Source organism: Lichenostomus cassidix, unplaced genomic scaffold (assembly GCF_008360975.1).
Source record: "Lichenostomus cassidix isolate B80296 unplaced genomic scaffold, HeHo_3.0 HiC_scaffold_38, whole genome shotgun sequence".
NCBI lineage: Eukaryota > Metazoa > Chordata > Aves > Passeriformes > Meliphagidae > Lichenostomus > Lichenostomus cassidix.
The window spans coordinates 2316697-2335796 of NW_028147440.1; the positions used below are offsets into that span (position 1 = coordinate 2316697).

Here is a 19100-nt window from a genome sequence, read left to right on the forward strand (position 1 = left end):
TGACTGTGTGGTTTCAGCAAATGAAGGAAGCAGCAGCCAAAGTGCTCCCCAAAGCAGAGCAGCTGAATTACCCAGTGAGGTCTACATCAAATCTCAGGTAAGAGTCCTGGGGAGCTTGGATTTTAGGTACCTTAGTGTTTATTGTGTGTGAAGAATCTGGGATGTACAGCAATATGGGAACCATTTCATCTGGAGAAAGAAGTGTTAAGTTGCAAGTATGATTTTTATGTGAAAAATTTACTACATTAGCATTACCTGTTGATTTTCCATGCTTCTTTTTTCAATCAATGGAAGTTTATCATTACCATGTTCCTTCTCAGGCTGAAACCTGAAATGTGAACACCTTGTTCCAGGATTATTCCAGAAACATACATGAGATTTTTTGTGCCTGATTCTTCAATGAAGTTTTAGGAAAATAAGAAATTAAATCATGTACTGAGGGAGAGAGAGAGGCTGCTATTCCATGTTCTGGGGAGTCTCTGTCTTGCCATCACTTGTCACCTGACCGTGGCAGGAGCAAGGAATGTACTTCACAAGAAGAACTACGGCACTTCATAATAATGTAAGGGCTTTCATTAAAGAAAATGGTCGAAACATCTTTAGAACTGTGAAGTCCAGTGATCATTAGTTTTTGTATCTCCCCTTTCAGGTGTCACACTATTCATTCTTGCTGCTGTGATCTCTCTTTGTGTCCTGTGTTTCCCTGCTGATTCTGCTGGAGGGATGAAGAAAGACATTGGAGAGAGGAGCTTCAGAACCTGTTAGAGGAAAGAGCCAGGAAGCACATTTCTTGTGTCTTGGATGGGGACACACTGAAGGAAGCAAGAGCTGGAGATGAGGAGAGGGAACTCAGAGAGTGTCCCAGGGGCACAGGCAGGTTTTGAGTTGAGATTCACACCAGAGCTGGTGGCAGCTCAAGGACAGGGCACTTGCTTGGATCCATTTGGCATGGAGATCTTTTGGCTTTCTCTAATCCAGCAGATGCACTATTTCTGAAATTAAAGTGACTTTCCAGCAGTGACTTTGAAATTAAAGTGGCTTTGATAGGCAGCTCATGCAGTGTGCCTGCTTGTCCCAGAGAGAGCAGTGGCAAGGGGCACTGAGCAAGCAGCAGCTTCCAGTGCCATGTCCTGGTTCCTGCCCAGCATCATGTAGTTCAAAATACCTTTGGATAACACCTGAACACAATTCTTTGTCATCTCCTTGACCAGAGTGGAGCCTCCTGGGCATGGGGAGGAGCAAAGGCTTCAGTTCTGCCCTGCTCTGCTCATTTGAACACAGAGACTCAGACACCAGTCTCCCCCCAGAAGCAGCCCAGCAAGGCACTGCAGGTTCTCTGAAAGCAGCTGTGGCTCTTGGTCAGAGGCACTTGCTGGGGCTTTCTTCTTTGCCACACCTGCAGTAACTGCTGGGACAGGATCTTCAGCCAGGTTGGATGAAGACCATGCAGAAACATTCTGCCCCTTCCTGCCTGCCCTGAGACCTTGCTCAGCCTCCAAATGTCAGTCTGGAAAGTCCAAGGGCACTGTGGGTATGTGCATTGTGACTGCCTGACCTGCACAGGAGTCTGAATTCAGGTGCTCTGGCACCATGTTGGGAACTTTCTCATGGCCTTTGTCTCTGACTGAACTGGACTGAAATTCCTGGCTACAAAACAGGCAGCCATGGGAATCCTACCCTGAAAGATCCAGTGCTGTGCACTGAGGTTTCTGGTGGCACTTCTGTGTTGTGTTGGTGTCCAGGAGATCCCATGCCTAGCAGGACACAAGGCTTACAGGAGACACACACTTTTCTGCAGTAGATGAACATGGAGCATGAATCGGGAAAAGCTCTAAAACAAGGAGGAGGGGGTGAAATATCTCTGTCAAGCCAAACAGCACAGGATTTTTCAGCTTTGTAGTAGCAGAGCACAGAGAGCAGATGCCCACTGCAGGCAGCAAGGAGGACCAACTGTGTAAAACAGGGGATCTCTGCTCTGCAAAGCATTTGGGACTGCAATGGAGTTGGTCTTTAGGAACTGGAGGAAATCCCTGGTCCTGGGTCCCCTCTTCCTCTGGCTCATCAGGGCAGCTGTGAGATGGGAGGCTTTGGGAAAGGAGGAGCAGAGCTGGACTTGGGGCACCTGTAGTAACTTCTGCTTTCTTGGCTGAGCATATCCTGGACAGGGGGCAAGGGATAGTGGCAGAGAAGAGGAGCAGAGCAACCTCTGTTGATCAGCAGGGCCAGGAAGCTCTGCCTGGAGAAAGGAGACAGCCAGAAAGAGTGTTGAAGGATTCCCAGGAAGATGTTATCTTGGAGCATTTCCCTTTCCCAGGCTCCTGCCAACTGGTTCAGGAACTCCCAGCAGGACTTTCTGCTGTTCTCCTCTGATTCCCATCAAAGCCAGCATGATAATTACCAGGAGAGCAAACTGAGCCAAGTTCATCCCTGATGGAGCTGCATGGCGGGAGGACCCTTGTCCCAAGGACCTGATCCCACCTGTCCCTGCATGCTGACACCACCTGAGAACTAAATGGGGAGAGCAGCTGCAGTTCCAGGCACACACAATTGGACAGAGAGATTTCTATGGGAAAGGCAGAACAGGAGCTGATAACTGGTGCAGGATGGAGCTGTGAGGGAGGAGGGCAAAGGAGGACACATCCAAAGCAATGGTGCAAAAGTTTTCTATTCCTATTTTAGGTGGGTCTTCATGCTTTTCATCTCATAATTCCTTAGGAATCATCATGAATTCTTTAGAATTCACTGCACAGACATGAAAAAATGGTGTAAATAAAATAAACACTGGCTAGTAACCAGGTGGAAAACAATGCAAGAAAATAAAGAGAAAGCAACTGTTAGAGGTCACTATCCATGGAATTTATTGCAATAACTGAAGGCTTGGTAACATTTCAAATTTCACACTGACTCAGGTCTGTTTTGCTCACAGCACAACCACAGCCAAAGTAGCTCATTCACTGGCCAGAAGCTCTGCTCTCAAGCTGCTGGGCACAGCTCAGCCCTGCTGCCGTGGTTTTCCTCCCCACACTTGCAGCCTGCACAAACACAGCCAAGCAGAGAGGAAACCTCTGCAAGGGGCTCCTCCTGCACAGCCCCTCTCCCCCAAGGCAATTCCTGCCCTGGGGCTGTTTCACACACTGGCTCAGCTTGGAGGTTCCTCTGGAATTCCTCTGCTCCAATCCCTCTGCTCCAGCCAGGCTGATTGCAGCTGGTTACCCAAGATTAGGTATATCTAAGGCAACTGCCTAGCCCAACAATCAAGTTTCCAAAGTTCTCATGTGATTCTCTAAGTCTGCCCGGAATGACTCCCCTGCCCTAAAATTTCTGTTCCATAATTCCTGCAGGGCAATGGAGATCCCTGAAATTAGAAACGTCCAGGCTCATCAACCTGAAAAACATCTGAAACTGCACTGAGCACAAACCCATGGGTGAGGCAGCTCCCAAGTGGAGCAGAGCTGTGCCCTTCTGGGAGTCCATGGATGGACAGCCCTGGGCAGCTTTGCAGTTACCAGCGGTTTGTGTGTGAGCAGCTGAGTCCAGCACCTGCTGTCCTTACCATGAGCTCAGGAAAACTGCGAATACGAACAACAGGATTTGGGTTAACACATATTAACTTCTGCACTATTAGTTTAAAACACAATCAGATTTCATTTGTTCTGGTTATTGTTTCCTCTCTCATGATGTTCTCAATATCAGCTGTGCACTGGGATAGAGGAAAGACTCTGATCATTGCCAGTTCACACAGCATGGCTTTTCCCTTGGAACAGAGAAATGAAGGGCTGGGCTCAGATCAGAGTTTGATCAGTTTGGCAGTGCCATGATGGTCAGACCCTGCCACTGACAGAGCCTCCTCTGATTTCACAGTTGGCAGAACAGCACTAGTAAGAAAACTAGCCCTGTAAATCCCACTGTTTCAATTAGACAAGCCTGTACAGCTGTGGTGAATGTGCACAGCCACAGAACTTCCTCCCTGAGGAAACTTTGCTGTCAGAGGGTGAGATCAGGGCAGGATGCTCAGTGCTGGCCTGAGCAGCCAGATGGGTCTAGCATGCCTTCTCCAACCTCCTGCAAAGTGGTGCTCTGGTTTGATCTAATGGCTGCATGTCCCCCAAATTGTCACAGCTGGAACAGACCAAGTTCTCTCTCAGTTATTCCCATGTGTCTCCAGAGCCCCCACATTGAGCAGGATGGACATCAGGGCAGTTCAGAGCTATGGGACAAGAAAAATCCAAATAATCTCCCATGGAGACAGTTCCAGGGGGGCTTTATTGCCAGCACTGTCACTTGTGTCTGTGTTGGACTTGGCTGAAGTGGGGTTGGCTCCTATCATGAGGAAAAGCACTTGCATTTGTGCTGCTCAGAAATAGCAGCTTTTGTGCTGGAGATAAAGAGGCACCTCAAGGGGAAAAGCACCAATGCAAACATCACCATTCTGGGGGTAAGGAACCTCTGGTAAGACTGGCTCGTACATCAATACGTCCCAGCTAAATGTATGCAGAAGGCATAGGTATTCCCAAACATCTGCAATCCTCTTTCAGAGAGAAACAGGGGAGTCCAAGGCAATTCAAGCAGGAAAGGACTTGGGTCTCCTTTCATCAGCATTTTACATGTGACTCGCAGGTCACAGTTGGTTGAAGTCAGCACAGCATCCAAGCAAGAAAAACAAAGTGTCCTGTTTTATTATTGACTTAATGAAGTGATAGATGGAGTGCATCAGGCAGGAGGGGTATATCCAAGGAAATTCAAGCTGCAGAAACTTGGGACACATCACCTTGATCTAGGCTAACAATTTTCCTGGTGGCTTATATGGGATGAAACAGGTAGCATTGTAAATGTCATGCACAGGGATGTTCTTGGTCTCCATGAATTTGGCAGTCCAGACTTGTCCAACTCTCACTGCCCAACAGCACAGAGATATCCTGCCATGTTGTCCCTCCAGCAGATATTGGAGCTGTGGAAATCCCTCACAAGGACCAGGGCCTGTGAACATAAAGCTCCTTCTGTCTGTCTGTAGAGGCCTCATCCCCTTGCTCCCCCTGCTCAGATGGCCTGGAGCAGACTCCCCCTCTAATGTCACCTGGGGCTCTGTTTTCTTTAATCCTAACCCAGGAGCTCTCCCTTGGCTCCTCAACCTTCCCCAGGAGAGCTCCATGGACTCCAGCTCATCCCTCATATAACAGGAAACTCCCCCTCCTTGTCTTGCCAGCCTTGCCTTCCTAAAACCCATGTGGCTCCATTGCAGCACTCCAGTCAGGGAGCACCTGATTCATGTTACTGTGATCCCAACAAGATCCCAGCCCTGAAACCACACCCAGATCTCTGCCTCATCCTCTCCTGGAAAGGGAGTTGTGTGGGGCTGGAGATCACAGAATCAGAATTACAGAAAATCCTGAGCTGGAAGGGACTCACAATGATCACCGAATTCCACTCTTAGCTCTGCACAGTTCCATCCCCAAGTCTCACACTATGTGCCTGAGAGCATTGTCCAAATGCTTCTTGAACTCTGTCAGCTCTGACCTCTGGGTGAAGAACCTTTTCCCAATATCCAACCTAAACCACCCCTGACACAGCTTCAGGCCATTCTCTCAGGTCCAGTCACTGGTCACCACCGAGAAGAGACCAGTGTCTGACCCTCCCCTTCCCGTCAAGAAGGAGCTGTAGACTGCAATGAGATCTTCTGTCACTCTGCTCTGTTCCAGGCCACACAGACCAAGAAGTCCTTCTCAGGAGGGCTGCTCTCGATCTGTTCATGCCCCAGCCTACACTGACACCAGGGGTTGCCATGACCAAGGTGCAGTCCTTGTGCTTGGTCTTGTCAAACCTCATAAGATCCCCATGGAGCACATCTCAAGCTTGTCCAGGTCCCTCTAGATGGTCCTGTCCATAACATCCTTCATATGTGGTCCTGTGACTTCAAAAGGTATTTTAACATTGGAGTGGCATGGGTGGGACTGTGTCCAGCCAAGACAACAAATGACTTTTGGCTAGGATTTAGGTTTGGGAAGTAAACCAGAGCCAAGACAAGAAAGGAAAACAACTAGAAGAGTCCAGCTATGAAGTTTTGAAGAGGTCACTGTATCAGCAGAGCTCAGGCCAGAGATGTCTCTCCTTTCTATCCCTGTGTACTGCCAGAGTTCCCTCATGTCTCTCCAGCCACCACTTTGTATCTCTAGGGCTGTCTTTGGGCAGCTCAACTGTCCTGTGAGATGATTTGTAAGGCAGAGGTGCAGTCAGGGAGAGAAATCCATGTTTGTTGTGCATTGCAGCAGAACCAGCTCATCCTTGCACACAGCCACAGCCAGAGAGGTGTGAGCACAGCAGTGCCTGTGTCCCTGTGGAGCTGTGCATCCTTGTGAGCACCTGTGTGGGCAGAGAGAAGAGCACATGTGAGAGTCACAAACATCTATTTGATTCAACGCATGCAGAGTACATTTCTGATGGGGGTGGCAAGGCTGGGCCTGCTGCAAGGGCTGGCTGTGGCCATGTTGGCCTGGCCAGGCCTTGTGGGGAGGAGTTGCCCTCCAAAGCCAAGGACTCCCAATTCCCCACAACAGCTGGTGAAGATTAGCCAAGGAGTTGTCACATGGCAGTTTCCTGGGGACAGAGACAAACCTGCTGGGAGCTGCAGGGAGGCCTGAAAACCCCCTGTGCCATGGTGGGTGGGAGTGGGGCTGGGAAGGGAAAGGTAGAGAACAGGGTCAGAGGAGCAGCTGGAGGAGCAGCCCCAAGGCTCCCAGCTGCCAGCCCTTGCCCAGCACAGCAAAGCCCAAGCAAGCCCAAGCTGGACACCCCAGCCCCGTTTTGCCAGAGCAGGAGCTGTGCCAGAGAGCAAAGGCTGGTGTGGGTGATTGTCCTGGGGCACTCACCGTGCTGGAACTACCGGGGCTGGCCATGGGAGAGCCTCACCGAGGCATATTCTGTGCTGCTGTTCAGCTCTTGACTGCGAGGCTTTAGAGGGAAAAGGAAAGCCTGTTATTTCAGCTGCTGGCTGCAAGCCCTGCACAAGCCTCTGGCCCTGAGCTCCCAGAGTGCTGGAGGGAGCTGGGCCTTTGTCTTTCAGTTTTGGTTTGATTTTATTTCCCAATTGGAACCCTCCAGATTTTTGTATCTGACATTTCAGGATAAAATGTTTACACAGGGAGAATATTTGCAGAAGATGCTGAGAAAATGTAATAGCGTTGTTTCATGAAAAATATCTCATCATTGTCTATTTCTGCAAATGCTTCCTTTTGGCTCTTACTGGGTATGGCCCAGAGGGACTCCCCAGCCCAAGCCACAAGCAAAGACCCTGACACTCACATCCCATCCCCAGGGCCCTGTCCCTGCTTTGGCACCAAGGCTGTGCCACAACTCACCCCGTTACGTCCAGTGTGGGTGATGGTGGAATCTGGTGGGGACAAAAAGCACAGAGTGAGCCCTTGCTCCCTTCGGTGGGAGGGACAAGCCCCACGCTGCCTTTGAACAGCAGATCCACCAGGTCAGGACTGAATGCCCTGCCCTGTTTCCCCCTAATCTCACCCCACTCCTGGCAGCAGAGGAAGCTGCCCTTCCCCCTCTAAGTGAGGAGCAGGGATGGGGGTCTGTTGTCCTCTTTTTTCTCCAGGCAGAAGCTGGGCCATGTGTGCAGGGAAGAAGTGGAGCAATGGCATGGGGAGACATCTGCCCTGGTGCAATGGGCAGTGGTTTTGCAAATGCAAAACCTGGGACATGTATTACTGGGATTGCCTGTAGAATTGGGAAAGGTCCTGCCCATGAGGGGAGGGGATGGCGATCAGGGCCGTGCAACACCTCAGTACAGCTCCTGAGGCTCTTGGTCAATGGGCTCAGGGATTCTGGTGGTGCCAGAGGGTAGCCAGACCACAAGAAGGGAGCCCCACAGACAGAGGGGTCTTTGGATCACCTGTAGGAAAGGGTTGGTACTCACACTGGATTTCATTGTCCTCAGTCACTTCAGCCTCATGGGTCGAAACTTGCTGCTGCCTGGAGAGAGTTGGGGGAAAGGGTTTTGGGGTCTGTGCCCAGACTGTGAAGAGCTCATTGGAGTCATTGCCGTAGATGATTCTGTCTTGCATGGGGTCCATGGCTGGAGTCAAGGCCAGGGCAAGCCCTGCTCCTCCCTGCCTACACCATGCAGGAATCCCCACGTTGGCACAGACCTGGCCCTGCAGCCCCTAGGGATTTCTGCTCACCTTTGGCATCTCTCCCTGCAGGTCCCTGCAAGAAAAAGAAAGAGAGAGGTGGGAGGCAGAGCTCCTGCACAGCTCTGCCTTTCCCTGCTCTGAGATATGCAGTGAACACGATGGGCTGAACCTCCACAGGTCATTGGGAAGGAGATTTTTCAAGTCCAGCCTACACAACCATGAATCCCCTTTCCCAGACTGGTTTCTCCTTAGCTCTGAGCAGCTGTGCACAGCCAGAGTGTGGAGGAGCTGTGCTGGCTGCACTCATGGCAGATCAGAGCCTCAATTCTTGTACCAAGAAGATGGGAGCCAGTGTGTGCCAGGGGCAGGGATGCATTTGATCACTCCCTACACACTCTGGCATTCAAGCACAGTCATCCTTTTGGTAAAGTTTTTGTGATCTCAGGAGCTTTACATCCATCGGGCGACAAAAGAAAAGCCTGAGAAGCCCAGCTTTTCCCTGAAATGGGAAACCATCCCAAACCAGCATGGGTCACACAGCAGCAGTCCTGCATCAGGATGCAAGTGAAGCCTGAATATCCAGAAATCACTCACCTTTCCTCACAAAAGAATAGGTGGTTGCAGCCAGGAGGAGGAGAGAGATGACCACCAACCCTATCATGATGTCTCTGTAAAAGGTCTGGAGGCATTTGGGAGTTCCATCTGTGTGCAAAGAAGCTATTGGGTGTGTTATGGGGAATAGAAGAGGAGAGCAGGATATGCCCTTAAACACAAGCCAGGTCCTGGCTGATGAACCTCTCAGTGTGCTGGTGTTGGCAGCCAGGCAACCTTAGCCCAATGCTGAGGGGCACTGAGTGTGAGGGAGGGAATCACTCACCATTGTTGGATGTCTCTGCCTGGGAGCTGGAGCCACTGCCTGGGAGGAGAAAGGGGCAGGGAGAGAATTTGCAGCTCCCTGCCAGGTACTGCACACACTGAGCCACTGTGGGGATCCCCTGATCCCCCCTCTATCAACTGTTGGGATCAATAAATGAATGCTCTGCACAACTGTGGCTCTGCATTAGATCTTGCACCACCACTCTCCCCTCTCCATGATGCTGGGGCAGGAGAGGAGCAGGATGCTCTGCTGTGACTGGGAGGAGTGTCCCTGGTGCCCAAAGCTGTGCTGAAGTGCACCCTGACCCCCAGCATCCCAAGTGGCCAGGGACATGCCATGGGGCAGGGCAGGGTCCCCTCCCCCACCTGGGTCTAAGGGGGAATCTGGAAAGGCTTCCTGTGTGTGCCCCAGTGCCACGACTCACCTGTGACACTCAGGTTCAGGACAGCACTGAGGGCAGAGTTCCTCACTTGGCCGCTGTTATCCTTGTGCTGATATCCACATGTGAATATCCCTGAACTCCCCATTTTCACAGTGAGGAGCATGTAGTAGTAGCTCCACTTCCCCTGTTGGGCTTTCAGGCTGTGCACCTGCACCTTGTCCTTGCAGAAGATGATTTGTGTGGCAGAAGATTCCGGCTGAATTTGGCACTTAAACAAAACCTGTTCACCTTCCTGTGCAGCACTGAATGTGGCGTTGGTTTTCACAAAGAGAGCAGGAGCTGGGAGGTCACCTGCAGAGTGGGCAAAGGGATGGACCAGGATAGTGTTTAGAGTATCAGGGTTGGAAAATGGCTCAGATCTGAGAGGGGAAGACTTTCCTCTCCAGGGGTTGTAGCAAGGCATTTGACTCCCCACAAGAGCTTTTCTCTTGTTTGTTAACCAGTCAGAAAACTCAAACAGGACAAGCTGTCTTGTAGTCAGTTGTTTTGGTGCCAAGGAGTTAATACCAGCCTGGCAATCTCCCAGCTGCCAATAAATGTCTAATTGTTGAAGTGTGATCTGGAAAGGTAAGGTGGATTTCTGACTGAGTGACACTCAATTTATAACTGTAAAAGCCACAGCAAACTTTCACAAAGTAGAAATCTTCTGTACATTTCCCTAGAATTGTTTGGAGTTCCTCCCCTGGGCAGGGAGGCTGCTTCCCAGTAACTCCACTGGAGGCTGAGTGAAGGAATCCACGTACATGATTGTCATTTAAGTTGTAGTTTACATTTGAGTCCTCATCAATATAATTTCTTTTGCCAGCATCAATATAGGTACCTTAATATTGTGCATTGTTTTATGTTATAGTATAATCTTCTAGTAGTCCTTTTTAGTTTAATACTCTGTAGTAAATAACTCTAAGTAATACCTTTCATCTGTTAACCTTTATCTTTTAAATAATTAATTCATCTTTAGAAATAGATCTGATTTGCCATCATTAGAACTTGCAAACCAATGGGATTCCTAGAATTTAAACTGTTGCCAAAATCTGAGGCTAAGGCAGGGTTTGTCTTTAGCTTCCACTCTCCCTGTGACAGAGTTTGACATGTGGGAAACAAATTCCTTCTCCCTTCCCACCTCCAGCCCCACACAACTCCCTTTACATGACCTATCCCTGTACTCACCATTGCCTGGGGAGCTGCAGATGTCCTGGGCCATCACACCAGCACCTGCACCATGGGACACAGAGGGGTTTGGGTCAGACAGGCACCAACCCAGCTCAGCTCCAATGCCCCTGTCCACATTCCCACTGCTGAGTCTTGGCTGGGAGAGGCACCTTCCCACCCATGTGGCTCCATCCTGCATCTCCTTTGCCTCCTGGTGTGACATCTTCCCAAGCCCATTTTGGTTGAGTTTGTGGTTCCAGATGGATTCTTCTGGATCCCTGAAACACTTCAGCATCTACTGAGTCTCACGCTATAACCAAAATACTTTGTATGGCCAAGAGAATGATGTTAGATGGGCCACTACGTATTTTGGAGAGAAGTTTGATTGTATTTGAAATTCCTTTCCCTGAAGGATGTTTCCATAGCTTTCATTTGTGTCTGCCTCTAAATATACCCTGAGTGACCGACCTGGCCAAAATTTTCTGGTCAGGGCTTGGAGCCATCTGGTCTGTCAGGAAGTGTCCCTGGCCACGGCAGGGGGGTGGAAGGAGATGATCCTTGAGGTCCCTTCCAACCCAAGTCTTTCTCTGATTCTGTGGTTCTCCAGCCTTGAACAAACTTTGGAGTACTAGTAAATTAATCAGAATAAAAGCTTTACAGGAAAAAAAAATTAGTTGATTCCAGAGCAGAGAAGATGCGAGAAATATGCTGAGTGTTGGGAAAACATGGCAGCTTTCAAGAAAATTGGAAAAGACAAGTCAGAGACATTTGAAATTCTGTTTTCCCAATATGAGTCAAACTGTTTCAAGAAAGCAATTGAGAGGGAGCAGAACAGCCCCTTCAAATGCTGCATCCCCATGGAACAACTCATTTCCTACGACAAAGATTTTTCTTTATTTTTTTTAACACAGGTAAAGCAATGAAGAAAGGCCAGGTCTGTTCTCAAGAAGTAGCTTAAGGGTGGGCTGGGGTTTGCTGTGCAGTAACAGCTCCAAAATCTCAAGGCTTACAGAGGGTTTAGCAATGCAAACACAATGCCCTGAGCTATCTTGGTGCTTGAGGTGGGAGGGTCCCACTCTCAGGGAAGAGTTCAGGGGATCTTTGCAGCTCAAGGCTGAACTGTGAAGGTGGAACATGGAGAACTGCAGGCACTTGAAATGTAATTTGTTCTCCCCTGGCTCCATCCCTCCCTCCAGAGGATTCTGTTGATCCCATCAATCCATGCCCAAACTGGCAGTGGGATGTGTTGGTAGCTGAGCTGTTCCCCTGTCAGGGATGCAGGATTAGTTCAGGGGGATGAAACTGCCTTGAGAAAACATGGGAGAAGAGGTGTCAAAGCTCCTGTCCTGAACTCGCCACCATCCTTTTGTGGATGCCCTGTGAGACTGGAGAAGGGAGGGGAGGTTGGACACAGAGATCCAGGAAGAAGAAGGGAAGAGCGGCCTGGACAGCTGCTGAGCAGGGCAGGATAGGTTCTGTCCTGGGCACAGGGCAGGACTCAGGGGAAAGGGTGTGTGGAGCAGCTGTGCAGCACTGAGGGGCAGAGATGCTGTGCTGAGGGCAGCAGGATCATTGCTTCCTCCAGTTCCCAAGGACCTCTGAGCAAAGGGGGCAATTCCCAAAACATCTCATGGGGTTTGTGTCATAGTGTGTGGCTTGGGAGAAGCCTCTTGCACTTGCGGAAGTGCTTTAGGGAGCCAGAGGCATCCACTGGGGACAACAAAGCCACTCAAAACTGGCTGTGGTGCAAGAAAACTTCTTGCATGGCTAAGACCTAAAAAGCCCCATTGTTTTAGTATGGTTTGAGCTTGGGGGTTGCTGATGCTGAGACCCCATACTCCCAACAGTCCCACAGAAAGACACTTTCCACCCCCAGCATCCCAAATGCCCAGGGACATGGTATGGGCAAGGCAGGGTCCCCTCCCTCACCTGGGATCTGGGGGACTTGGCAGTGTTTGTCTCCCAGTGGCACAACTCACCTTTGAAATGCAGATTCAGGGGAGCACTGAGGGCAGAGTTTCTCACTCGGCCGCTGTTGTCCTTATGCTGATATCCACATGTGAATGTCCCTGCACTCCCTGTTGTCATGGTGAGGAGCATGTAGTAGAAGATCCTCTTTACCTGCTGGGCTTTCAGGCTCTGCACCTGCACCTTGTCTTTGCAGAAGATGATTTGGGTAGCAGGAGACTTCCGGCCAATTATGCACCAAACCAAGACCTGTTCCCCCTCCTCTGCAGCAGTTGGGGTCATTTTCAAGGTAGGAGCCGGGAGGTCACCTGGAGATGAGTGTGTCCAGTGTTGCTGTTGCAAGTGCAGAATCTGAGAGAGGAAGAATTTCCTCTCCAGGGGTTCCCACAAGGGAAACAAAGCCTTTCTCCCTTCCCATCTCCAGCCCCACACAACTCCCTTTACAGGATCCGTCCCTGTACTCACCATGCCCTGGGGAACTGCAGATATCCTGGGCTATCACACCAGCACCTGCTCCGTGGGGAACAGAGGGTTTTGGTCAGATGGGCACCAACCCAGCTCAGCTCCAATTCCCTTGTCCACATTCCCACTGCTGAGTCTTAGCTGGGAAAGGCACCTTCCCACCCATGCGGTTTCATCCTGCATCTCCATTGTTTCCTTGCATGACACCTCCCCAAGCCCAGTTTGGTAGGGTTTGTATTTCCAAGTGGATGCTCCCTAAAGTGTGTCAGCATCCGCCAAGGCTAACACCATGACCAGAGGCCCCTGAGATGACTTCGAAATTGCCACTTTTACTCAGAGGTTGATGTGACCTTGAGGAAGCAATGATCCTGCTGCCCTCCCCCAAAGCATCTCTGCCCCTCAGTGCTGCACAGCTGCTCCACACACCCTTTCCCCTGAGTCCCTGCCCTGTGCCCAGGATGGGCTCTGTCCTGCCCTGCTCAGCAGCCCTGCAGTGCTGAGCCCCAAGGCAAAGCCATTCCCCAACTCACCAAGCAGCAACAGCAGCAGGAGGAGGAAGAGGAGGAAGGTTGGGCAAGCAGGAGACAGCCTGGCACATCCCTGCTGGCCCAGCATTGTTTGGGCACTGCAGCAACAGCCTCTCCTTGCAGCGTCTGCTGTGGGCTGAGCTCTGCCCAGCGCTTCAAGAGCTGCCTGGCCCAGGGCTTGCAGCGTGCCTGGGACTGGTCCTGCTGCAGGGCTGGGGCTGGCAGGGCCGTTCCCACAATGAGTGGCTGTGGCCAGCATGGGCTCTGCCTCAGCCCCCACTGCAGCCTCTGTTCCTGCAGAGCCCCCGCTTTCATTTCCGCACCCTCTGAGCCCAGAGCACCAGCTGTGTTTGTCTGTCCTTCTGGGGCAGCCTCCTCCCTGCAAAGCCCTCCTGACCCTTGGCCCCAAGTTCACAATGTCTGGTCCTTCTGGGGGATGCCAAGAGCCATAAAAGCTGCTGCAGGGACAGCACAGCAGGCCACCAGCAATCCTGGAGCTTCCTGGTACTTCCACCTCCCAAGTGATAGAGGAGCCAGAGAGGAGTGGGGCTCTGCTGGATCTCCTGCTCTCCCATCAGAAGGCACTTGCTGTCCTGCTGACCAAGGTGTCTCTACAAGGTGCACCATAACCAGCTGGTCCATACATAGCGACCTACCCTTGGCTGCAGCATAACCAGCCTGGCTTTTTCTAGGGGGCAACATTTTCCTCCCTGAGTCCTCCATTGCCCATTTGTCCCTCCCAGATGAAGGCAGGAGACTGCGGATTGAAAAGGAGAGAAGGCTCTCTTGTGTCCTCCTGTGCAGTGGTTTAATGCATGGAAGAGGAGACACGGCTTTGCTGCAGATCTCTCTTGCACAGCCTAGAGCTGCAGGTCATGGCCATGTGTGTCACAGATGGGACAGGAGAGTCCAGGGCTGCAGGACCACCCTGTGGGGGTCACAGTGGGAGAAGAAGGTCAGATTTGGTGCAGCCTGTGCACATCCTTGGGATGAAATGGCCACAGTTTAGAGCCCTGTTGCCAGTGAATTATTGCACAGCACAGATGAACAGAGCAAAGGTGGAGGTGTGAAAAAGGTTGAACAGTGTTAAAAACAACTGACATAAAAATATGAAAGCACTGTGGGAGCTTTCATCAGAAATGGCCTTGACTTTTTGCACCTTCAGCCAGGGCAGAGATGTTCCATTTGATAACTGGTTTTACACGGTGGGTTTGGAGCATATCCTCTCATGTTGCTCTATGGCACCTCCATTATCTCAAGGCAAAACACATTCCTACTATTAGTCTGAGTTCAGAGACGAGGCATATTCATGGCTAGTCATTGTTACTGAGATTTTTAACCACTAACTAAACAGTAGAACAGACATTTCTTACTTGTCTATCAGACACTTCTAGCTGGATGAGCAAATCCATATTTCTTGAGTTAAACACCAAAGACTTCATCAGCACCCCATGGCTTTATTGTCCTTTTCTCAAGGAATCTCTCATCCCATCCTACTCAGTTCCCCATGCTACTGAAAACCTTTGTTTCCAGAATTGACCACTATCTGCATTCCTCCTCTAATTTCAAACCACTCTATTGTGGGGTGTCAGTCTGTATAAATGCAGCTAGGACTTGGTCTCAACTCTCATCATCTTGACAAACTCTATGGCATGACACCAATTAGGATAATAATACAATTTTTGTACATGTAATGGCAATTTCCCATGTTGTAGCTTGTGTCTCTTAGCCAATCAAGGTACCTCACCAAGAAGATGTCAAATGGAGAGAGAAATGGAGCAAGGCCATTGAGCCCAAACTGCTCCCTGAGTCTTACAGACATTGTTACCTGGAGAGGTGGTGGAGTCTCCATCCTTGGAGATACTCAAAAGCCTCTGGATGAGGTTCTGGCCAACCAGCTCCAGGTGTCTCTGCTTGAGCAGAGAAGTTGGACCACATGATCCCTGCAGGTCCTTTCCACCCTCAACTGCTCTGTGTTGCTGTGATTCTGTACAAGACAGGAGACATCTGAAAGCACAGTTTTCAGAATCTCCGAAGTCAGATGGAGCTGTGACGGTACCCAGTTCCTGTGTGTGTTTAATTTCATTTCCTCTTGGCTGTTTAATCTTTTGCAGATGTGGTGATTGAAAGTGCCTAAGATGACTAGTGGTGTGGTACAGAGGCACAGATTCCTTCTGTGGACAAAATGGAAATCAGGGAGCAATCCAGAAGTGTTCGTAAAATCATCATAGTGTGTTGTCTGTATCATTTTACTCCCTAAGTCTGGTTATGGCTGAAGAAAAATTGGAACTGAAATTTAAATGTCCTCAGGAGAAGGCATTAAGAGAATTGTATGTTGCTTCTGACTTCTTCTGTCCAGCCTTCATTACATTTTTCCTGAGCTTGACCTCCCACCCCACCTGCATTCCCTGGGCTTGCTGTGTTGGGAAGTGCTCGTGCTACTACAAGACTCAGATCATATTTAGGGCATTTCTACCTCCTGTGATTTGGTGTGTGATCCTTCTGTGCCATGGCAGATACATGGACTGTGTGGTTTCAGCTGATGAAGGAAGCAGCAGCCAAAGTGCTCCCCAAAGCAGAGCAGCTGAATTACCCAGCGAGTTCTACACCAAATCTCAGGTAAGAGTCCTGGGGAGCTTGGATTTTAGGTACCTTAGCATTTCTTGTGTGTAAAGAATCTGGGATGTACAGCAATATGGGAACCATTTCATTTGGAGAAAGAAGTGTTAAGTTGCAGGTATGATTTTTATGTGAAAAATTTACTACATTAGCATTACCTGTTGATTTTCCATGCTTCTGTTTTCAATCAATGGAAGTTTATCATTAGCAAGTTCCTTCTGAGGCTGAAACCTGAACTGTGAACACCTTGTTCCAGGATTATTCCAGAAACATACATGTGTGTGTTTGTGCCTGATTTGTAAAGGAAGTTTTAGGAAAATAAGAAATTAAATCACGTACTGAGGGAGACAGGGGCTGCTATTCCATATTCCAGGGAGTCTCTGTCTTGCCATCACTTGTCACCTGACGACAGCAGGAGCAAGGAATGTACTTCATAAGAAGAACTATGGCACTTCATAATAATGTAAGGGCTTTCATTTAAAAAATGGTGCAAACATCTTTAGAACTGTGAAGTCCAGTGACAATTAGTTTCAATATCTTCCCTTTCAGGTGTCAGGGTATTCACTCTTGCTGCTGTAGTCACTATTTGTGTCCTGTGTTTCCCTGCTGGTTCTGCTGGAACGATGAAGAAAGACATTGGAGAGAGGAGCTGCAGAGCCTGTTAGAGGAAAGAGCCAGGAAGCACATTGAAGAATTGAAGGAAGAGGGTGCAGGGTAGGTCTTGTAACAGAAAGTGAAACCTTCTCTGCAGTGTGTTAGTGACAATTTTTACGTGGATTTAGGAAATAAATTTTTAAAAGTAAAAGGAAGTTTCTGAGTCTGCTGTTAGAGATCCATGGGCAGAGACACAGCCAGCAGTGGAACAGGGTTTGCCTCTCCCTTCCTACAGGGATGTGACCATAGCACAGGCAGCTCCAGAAATTAACTCTGCACTCCGCAGCTAGGGGCACTGAGCAAGCAGGAGCTTCCAGTGCCATGTCCTGGTTCCTGTCAAGCACCACAAAGTTCAAAATAGCCTTTGGATAACACCTAAGCACAATTCTTTGTAATCTCCTTGACCAGAGTGGAGCCTCCTGGGCATGGGGAGGAGCAAAGGCTTCAGTTCTGCCCTGCTCTGCTCATTTGAACACAGAGACTCAGACACCAGTTTCCCCCCACAGAAGCAGCCCAGCAAGGCACTGGGGGTTCTCTGAAAGCAGCTGTGGCTCTTGGTCAGAGGCACTTGCTGAGGCTTTCTTGTTTGCCACATCTGCAGTAACTGCTGGGACAGGATCTTCAGCCAGGTTGGATGAAGACCATGCAGAAACATTCTGTCCCTTCCTGCCTGCTCTGAGACCTTGCTTGGCCTCCAAATGTCAGTCTGGAGAGGCCTAAGGCACTGTGGGGATGTGCATTGTGTCTGCCTGACCTGCACAGGGGTCTGAATTCAGGTGCTCTGGCACCATGTAGGCAACTTTCTCATGGCCTCTGTCTCTGACTGAACTGGAGTGAAATTCCTGGCTACAACACAGGTAGCCACGGGAATCCTACCCTGAAAGATCCAGTGCTGTGCACTGAGGTTTCTGGTGGCACTTGGGTGTTGTGTTGGTGTCCAGAAGATCCCATGCCCAGGTCTGATCAGCAGGACACACGGCTTACGGGAGACACACACTTTTCTGCAGTAGATGAACATGGGGCATGAATCAGGAAAAGCTCTAAAACAAGGAGGAGGGGGTGAAGTATCTCTGTCAAGCCAAACAGCACAGGATTTTTCAGCTTTGTAGTAGCAGAGCACAGAGAGCAGATGCCCACTGCAGGCAGCAAGGAGGACCAACTGTGTCAAACAGGGGGTCTCTGCTCTGCAAAGCACTTGGGACTGCAATGGAGTATGTCTTAGGGAAGTGGAAGGAATCCCTGGTCCAGCTGCCCCTCTTCCTCTGGCTGATAAGGGCAGCTGTGAGATGCGAGGCTTTGGGAAAGGAGGAGCAGAGCTGGACTTGGGGCACCTGTAGTAACTTCTGCTTTCTTGGCTGAGCATATCCTGGACAGGGGGCAAGGGATAGAGGCAGAGAAGAGGAGCAGAGCAACCTTTGTTGATCAGCAGGGCCAGGAAGCTCTGCCTGGAGAAAGGAGACGGCCAGAAACAGTGTTTAAGGATTCGCTGGAAGCTGATATCTTGGAGCATTTCCCTTTCCCAGACTCCTGCCCACTGCTTCAGGAACTCCCTGCAGCATCTTCCACTGTTCTTCTCTGATTCCCAGTAAAGCCAGCATGGGGATGACCAGGAGAGCCAAGCTGAGCCAAGTTCATCCCTGATGGAGCTGCATAGTGAGGAGACTCTTGGTGTCCCAGGGACCTGAGCCTGCCTGTCCCGCTGTGCTGACACTGCCTGAGACCTGAGAAGGGAGAGCAGCTGCAGTTCCATGCACACCCAATTGCACAGGGAGATTTCTATGGCGTGGGAAAGGCAGAACAGGAGCTGATAACTGGTGCAGGATGGAGCTGTGAGGGAGGTGGGCAAAGAACGACTCACCCAAAGCAATAGTGTAAGGAGTTGGCATGGCCATGGCAGAGCTCCAGGAGTGCAGATGTGCGAAGAGCTCCAGAGAGTGTTCTGCACTTCTGCTGTTATACATTCATCTGCCATAAGACTTGGGAGAAAGGTGTGGAGATGAGAAGCTCTCAGCAGTTTCTCCTGCATCATATCAACCTTGTTTTTTTTAATAAAGTTTTCTTTTCCTATTTTAGGTGGGTCTTCATGCTTTTCATCTCCTTAGGAATCCAGGTCCTTAGGAATCATCATGAATTCTTTAGAATTCACTGCACAAACACAAAAAAAAAGTGTAAATAAACTCTGACAATTCATAAGGTGGAAAACAATGCAAAAAAAAAAAAAGAAGAAACAGAAAGCAAGTGTTAGAGGTCAGTATGAATGGAAT

General features: G+C 49.8%; 1 protein-coding gene and 2 long non-coding RNA genes across 11 annotated transcripts in view; 1 reads left to right on the forward strand and 2 right to left on the reverse strand.

The window, feature by feature from the left end:
• Positions 1-4650: 4650 nt before the first annotated feature.
• On the reverse strand, positions 4651-6186 carry LOC146422998 (uncharacterized). Its single transcript, XR_014847787.1, has 2 exons — positions 5407-6186; positions 4651-4977 (listed from the first exon to the last, which is right to left on the reverse strand). It is a non-coding gene; the product is annotated as an uncharacterized LOC146422998 (long non-coding RNA).
• Positions 6187-6384: 198 nt separating this feature from the next.
• The window catches only part of LOC146422999 (uncharacterized), a 76688-nt gene continuing 63972 nt past the window's right edge, over positions 6385-19100 (reverse strand). The window contains exons 12-20 of one of the 9 annotated variants that reach the window (XM_085045562.1): positions 12586-12882; positions 10625-10669; positions 9440-9748; positions 9016-9054; positions 8733-8840; positions 8187-8211; positions 7922-7977; positions 7353-7384; positions 6385-6945 (exon numbers count right to left, since the gene is read on the reverse strand). In XM_085045562.1, coding sequence (XP_084901688.1) covers positions 6874-6945; positions 7353-7384; positions 7922-7977; positions 8187-8211; positions 8733-8840; positions 9016-9054; positions 9440-9748; positions 10625-10669; positions 12586-12882 — 983 coding nt within the window. In that variant the 3' untranslated portion in view covers positions 6385-6873. Of the gene's footprint in view, positions 6946-7337; positions 7385-7921; positions 7978-8153; positions 8212-8732; positions 8856-9015; positions 9055-9439; positions 9749-10624; positions 10670-12585; positions 12883-19100 lie in introns of those variants that run through there. The other 8 variants (XM_085045561.1, XM_085045563.1, XM_085045564.1 and 5 more) reach the window with 8 other exon arrangements.
• On the forward strand, positions 15018-16991 carry LOC146423000 (uncharacterized). Its single transcript, XR_014847786.1, has 2 exons — positions 15018-16182; positions 16732-16991. It is a non-coding gene; the product is annotated as an uncharacterized LOC146423000 (long non-coding RNA).